Source organism: Ictalurus furcatus, unplaced genomic scaffold (assembly GCF_023375685.1).
Source record: "Ictalurus furcatus strain D&B unplaced genomic scaffold, Billie_1.0 scf5, whole genome shotgun sequence".
Classification (NCBI taxonomy): Eukaryota; Metazoa; Chordata; class Actinopteri; order Siluriformes; family Ictaluridae; genus Ictalurus; species Ictalurus furcatus.
In genome coordinates this window covers 931,278-937,295 of record NW_026521054.1, presented here as the reverse complement: position 1 = coordinate 937,295, position 6,018 = coordinate 931,278, and the positions used below count along the sequence as shown (strand labels likewise).

The 6,018-nt window shown below is 39.0% G+C and overlaps 1 protein-coding gene across 2 annotated transcripts; it reads right to left on the bottom strand.

Annotated features, from left to right (window-relative positions):
- Positions 1-2,757: 2,757 nt before the first annotated feature.
- On the bottom strand, positions 2,758-5,783 carry LOC128604909 (piwi-like protein 1). Of its 2 annotated transcripts, none has more exons than XM_053620024.1 (4): positions 4,705-5,783; positions 4,140-4,254; positions 3,812-3,993; positions 2,758-3,371 (listed from the first exon to the last, which is right to left on the bottom strand). In XM_053620024.1, the coding sequence occupies exons 1-4, from the start codon at positions 4,785-4,787 to the stop codon at positions 3,257-3,259; spliced, it is 495 nt and encodes a 164-aa protein (XP_053475999.1). In that variant the 5' UTR covers positions 4,788-5,783; the 3' UTR covers positions 2,758-3,256. The 2 variants fall into 2 exon arrangements, with proteins under 2 accessions (XP_053475999.1, XP_053476000.1); XM_053620025.1 differs by having other exon boundaries at positions 4,149-4,254.
- Positions 5,784-6,018: the final 235 nt, after the last annotated feature.

Here is a 6,018-nt window from a genome sequence, read left to right as displayed (position 1 = left end):
ATTAAGAAAAAAGGCTAATAGCTTTCAGTGAAATAGCGAACTATGCTTAATGTCAAATTGATATTAAATGCAACCCATAGTAATTAAACATTATTTCATTTCTCATTTCATTTATATTTAATGAAGTTATTATAATTATATATATCCATCCATCCATCCAACCTGGAGCTTATCCCGGGAACATCGGGTACAAGGAGGGGTACACCCTGGACCGTCCATCGCAGGGCACAATCACATACACACTCACACACCCATTCATACACTACGGACATTTTAGACACGCCAATCAGCCTACCATGCTTTCTTTGGCCTGGGGGAGGAAACCGGAGTACCCGGAGGAAACCCCCGCAGCACGGGGAGAACATGCAAACTCCGCACACACAGGGCCACGGGAATCGAGCCCGACCCTGGTGGTGTGAGGCGAACGTGCTAAACACTAAGCCGCCGTGTGCCATATATATATATATATATATAATTTGTGTGTGTGTGTGTATATGTGTATATATATATATATATATATATATATAAAATGATTTATTTATAACTAGGCACATTTTCTGTCTTTACATTTTAGTAGTTTTATTTTTGTTTATCAGTTTTAGATCCTTTCCCCAGTACAGTGTCCATGTCTGGTGATAATGTTTTGGGGGGATTAAATCAAAACATGGAAACTGGAGTTGACTTTTCTAGTGATATCTGGCAACCGTGAGTTTAAATGAAGTGAATTAGAGTTAGTGAAGGAGAGCGGCAGTGCACTTTATGTTTACAGACGGAACAGTTGCTACTCTTGATTATGATTGGTGAGGAATTTTTTAATAAAGAAGTTTGAATTAAACCCACCTTGTAGCGTGTTAATGTCATGATTTCTCCTCACGCAAAGCGCTGGAGCTCGAAGTGAACCTGGCAGCTCGAGGGCTAAAATGCTAACTCCATTTCCAGGTTTTGGCACTACAAAATGACGTCATCCCTGCGCTGCCCTATGGTGATTGGCTATAAGTGTAGGAAGCGCTTGATTTGATCTGCAGCTGAGTTTTCTACCTGCGGAGGACGAACTTTAAACGTTAATATCGCAGTTGATCATGTTCATTTAATCGTGGGCCATCAAAATCGTAATCGCGATCGATATTCGATTAATTGTGCAGCACTAGTGCCATCTATATTATTTTCCCATAGTAATGTGGGTTTTTTCTTCTACCCCCCTTTTATTTTATTTATTTTTAAATCAAAGTCCTTTCAATCATATATTTCATATCACATTCAAGCAGTTATCTAATCAGCCAATCATGTGCCAACAGCACATTGCATAAAATCATGCAGGTACAGGTCAAGAGTTTCAGTCAATGTGTACATCAAACAACCATGGCATGGTTATTGGTACCAAATGGGCTGGTTTGAGTATTTCAGAAATAAGGCGTTTCCATTGTTGTGGATAAAAATGACATGAAATAAACATGAGGGAGACCTAGTATGAGTAATATGTAATTTTATTACATAAATTTATTTATTTTATTATAAGAGCTGAGGAGTGCAAACACACACACACACTCTCGTACAGTCAAGGGCGGGCATGTAGACGTAACACACACACACACACTCTCTCTGTCTCTCTCTCTCACACACACACATAACATTATAACTTTATAAGAATAATAAAAAGGCGTATTAAGATATTATAAGGGTAATATCTTATAATAATAAAATATATACTCTTTATAAAAAACTTTATAAAAATAAAGAGTAGTAGGATATGTAGGATAGTGGAAGGGTAATATAATGATATTATGAAGTAGGAAGTACAGTGAACCATTTTGCAATCAGTATAACTTTATATAAAATAGGGATATAGAGCAAATATGAAATAAATTATAAACCAGACATACAGAAAAATGTAACTTACTCATAATTCAGATGGTGAAGATATGGTCGTATCTTCTAGTTAGGACTCTAGCAGCTGCATTCTGGACTAACTGATAATAGCTTATTTATATTCCTACTGGAACATCCAGACAGTAAGGCATTAAGGCATCTGTTGTTACCCAGATGAGGATGGGTTCCCTTCTGAGTCAGTTTCCTCTCAAGGTTTCTTCCTCTTAAAACATCTTAGGGAGTTTTTCCTTGCCACCGTCGCCACTCAGTGGCTTGCTCAGTTGGGATAAATTCACACCTTTAATATCTGTATACCATGTTGATATTTCTGTAAAGCTGCTTTGAGACAATGTCTATTGTAAAAAGCGCTATACAAATAAAATTGAATTGAATTGAAATTGAATTGAAGATTCTTGTCTCGCAAGGAAGGCCTTAATTTTAAGAGAAAACCATGAGGAGCCATTTATAAGGGTAGCTGAGTCAAGCTGACCCCGCGAGATAAGAGTGAGACCAAGGTCTCTCTAAATTGTTTTGTCTCTCTCCACTTTTGAACCTAATGGTAAATTGGAAAGGCCTCTTTCAGAACCTAATGGTAATGTAGATGAGCTCTTTTTTTAACCCTATTGGTATTGATATCATAGCCTTTCTGAAATATATTGGTTATCTACTGTGTAAATACAGTATAAATACTGGAGCTTGAGCTCTGGATGTCAGATCACTTCTGAGAATTCTCATCGGTGTGGATCTCGTGTGGTGGAACGGAACCAATCAATTTGGACCCTTGCTTCTTCTCAATCACGGCTGGTGTCTTTTTTTTTCTATCTCCAACTGGGTTCGGAGATGTGAGTATTTGCTTCTATGTTGAATTTTAAGTGTTTTGGGGTAATAGGCTAAATTTGGGCCAGCACCATCCACACACAACTGTTGCTCTCTCAATGTTTTTTGCACCATTCTTAGTAAACTCTACAGACTCTTCTGTGTGAAAAGCCCAGGAAATCAGCAATTTCTGAAATACTCAAACCAGCCCATCTGATACAAACAACCATGCCACGGTAAAGGTCACAATTTTCACCCATTGTGATGCTTGACGTGAACGGTAACTTTTTATACATTGACGTGAACGTTAACTCAAGTTCTTTTTATGCATCGTGCCGCTGCCCCATGATTGAATAACTACATGAATGTGAGGGTGTTTCTAATAAAATGGACAGCGAGTGCATTACTTATTCATTCAAATAATTAATATAATGGTCGTTACATTACTAGTCACATGTACAGTTTTTCTAAGCAATACAATACATTTTCTATACCTTAACCCCTAAAAAGTACGGATGCTAACCTGAACATTTTCAGCATAGTAAAATACTTTAATATTTGAATCCTAAACAAACTACATGGTCACACTTGATTCTACCCAGTGTGTGAGACCCACCATCTGAACCTGTTGCCCCGCTCTCTGCTGCAGAGCTCTCAGCAGAGCCTCCTGTCGATCATCGTACTCCATCCTGCACACAGAAAAAAAATGAAGTGGCGGGGGGAAAAAGTGTTAATGCTGCAATTAAGACATGATCCTTGCTCAACATGGCTCTGGTTCAAATAAAACACTACGCACAGTAACCACTGCCTTCCGCTATGAATGAAAGAAAAGCTGTCGAGAAGCTCTTCATTTTAGAGCGTGCAGTTCGGAAAACACGTTTATTTGCCGAGACCATTGAAACGTTTGTGCCTAACTGATGGACTGCAGCTGAATACGGTCAATATTAGAGCAAAGTTCTGCACTACCTAATTGACGAGGACCGCTTTAATAATTTGAAATTAACAGTGCTACACACTAGCGTCCCTTTCATGAAGCTCACGGGGAGTGAATTTTAAAAAGGAGCCCAGGACGCAGTAATGGCACAGGCTACAATTTCTTTCTAAACACTGGTCAAGTGTGTTGGCTCACATTCCCGGCCTCTGAAGGTGGATGCCCACGGGCACTTTGTTGAGGGTCTGCAGCAGCGAGTGAGCGACGTCAGCGTTACGGAGCGTATGGGACAGCAGCCAGATCTCCAGAGGCATGCTGGTCATCAGAGGAAGACCTCGCATCTCTTTAGACCAATCCGCGTCACATGGGTTGTACTCGTACTGCGCACACTCACTCACACACACACACGCGCACACTCACTCACACACACACACACACACACACACACACACAAACTCTACTCAGCAAGAGTGCGACACGTGTCGTGTACAGTTCTGTGTTCTCTGTGTTCTGTGGTCCCCCTTACTGCTCTCACTCCCTGTAGGATCCTCTCAGCAGGAAGAACTCTTCCAGTCAGATTCAGCAGCTTGTTCTCAAAGCTTAGACCCCATGTGCTGAGTGTAGTCTGAACACTGGCATTCCTGGAAGAGATTCACTGAAAAATTCAGCAGTGTAAATTGGTATAACGTTCATTTCAAACATTTAATCGTACACCTTCAGATCAAAAGGCTTTTAAGATCATGAAAAACATTTCAGTCGGGTGTCCACAAACTTTTGATTGGTAGTGTATATTACTATTAAACTTGTGTATTAAACTTAAGAATGATATAATCAGAAAAACCATCACGCTATATGTTCAGCCTCGTGTTGCCCGGGATAGTCTCTGTAAAGTAAATACACATCCCTTATATGCATGCTACAAATGTTTCTTTTGTAAAATTTGTCTCTGGCTTGCACGTTAAGGATAAATTTCTAAATGTAAAGAATGTATAAGTTTCTGTAAAGCTGCTCTGTGACATCGTACGCTGTTAAATGCGCTATACAGACAAAAGCAGAATTGAATTAATAATGCAGTCGCTTTTATCCGCTACCTGCTCATGTTGTTGATGAATCTGTTGAGGCGGTTCTCCCACTGCTCTGGGGTCAGTCTGGTGCGAGTGGAAAGGTCCCTCATGATGTTAAAGAATAAAGAATGAATGAGTCTAAACGTTTGACGGTAATGTATGTTTCCAATGCAAGTGCTATAGTATAGGTGTGCTGGGTTATATCTTATATAGGTCTATTAGGTTATACACGTGTCTATATGCAGTGGTTTTCAGTAACTATACAAGAACTGGACTCTGCACACACTGCAGTACACAAGGGATGATAAAACACATTCTGTTAGACTGCAAAAGGCATGAGAAGTTAAGAACTGAGCTAGAGATGCAGATTGGAAAACCAAACATGACACTAGAGAACTTGCTGGGGAAAACATCTGGGAAAATGCACCTCCCCTAATAAACTATCTAAAAATACTGGGATAAGTGAGAGACTTTAGTAATCTAGTAGGAATATCTAGTATATAGTTAATTATCTCTTTATTTTCTTTTATTTATGGAGTATTGTTTTGGTGGTATTATTTATAGTTTTTATTTAGTTTTATTTATAATTTATAGTTTTATTGGTAGTATTATTTATTACATACACACTATAATCAGACACTCACTATAATCACACATACACACTGATCACACACACTCACTATAATCACACATACACGCTCACTATGATCACACACATACACACTCACTATAATCACACACATACTCACTATAATCACATACACACTATAATCACACACACATACACACTTGCTATAATCACACACTCACTATAATCACACATACACACTCGCTATAATCACATACGCACTCACTATAATCACACACACACACATTCACTATAATCAAACATACACACTATAATCACACACACATACACACTCGCTATAATCACACACTCGCTATAATCACACACATACACACTCGCTATAATCACACACACACTCGCTATAATCACACACACTCGCTATAATCACACACACATACACACTCGCTATAATCACGCATGCACTTACACACTCACTATAAACACACACTCACTATAATAACACATACACACTCGCTATAATCACACACACACTCGCTATAATCACACACACTTGCTATAATCACACACATACACACTCGCTATAATCACGCATGCACTTACACACTCACTATAAACACACACTCACTATAATAACACATACACACTCGCTATAATCACACACACACTCGCTATAATCACACACACTTGCTATAATCACACACACATACACACTCGCTATAATCACGCATGCACTTACACACTCACTATAAACA

Bases quoted from the DNA above. Each gene is read 5' to 3' on its own strand.
- LOC128604909 (XM_053620024.1), bottom strand. From the start codon at position 4,787: ATGAGGGACCTTTCCACTCGCACCAGACTGACCCCAGAGCAGTGGGAG. The intron at 3,994-4,139 runs GTAAGGGGGACC...GAGTGTGCGCAG, and splicing joins TCCTACAGGGAGTGAGAGCA to TACGAGTACAACCCATGTGA. The intron at 3,372-3,811 runs GTGAGCCAACAC...TTCTGTGTGCAG, and splicing joins CACCTTCAGAGGCCGGGAAT to GATGGAGTACGATGATCGAC.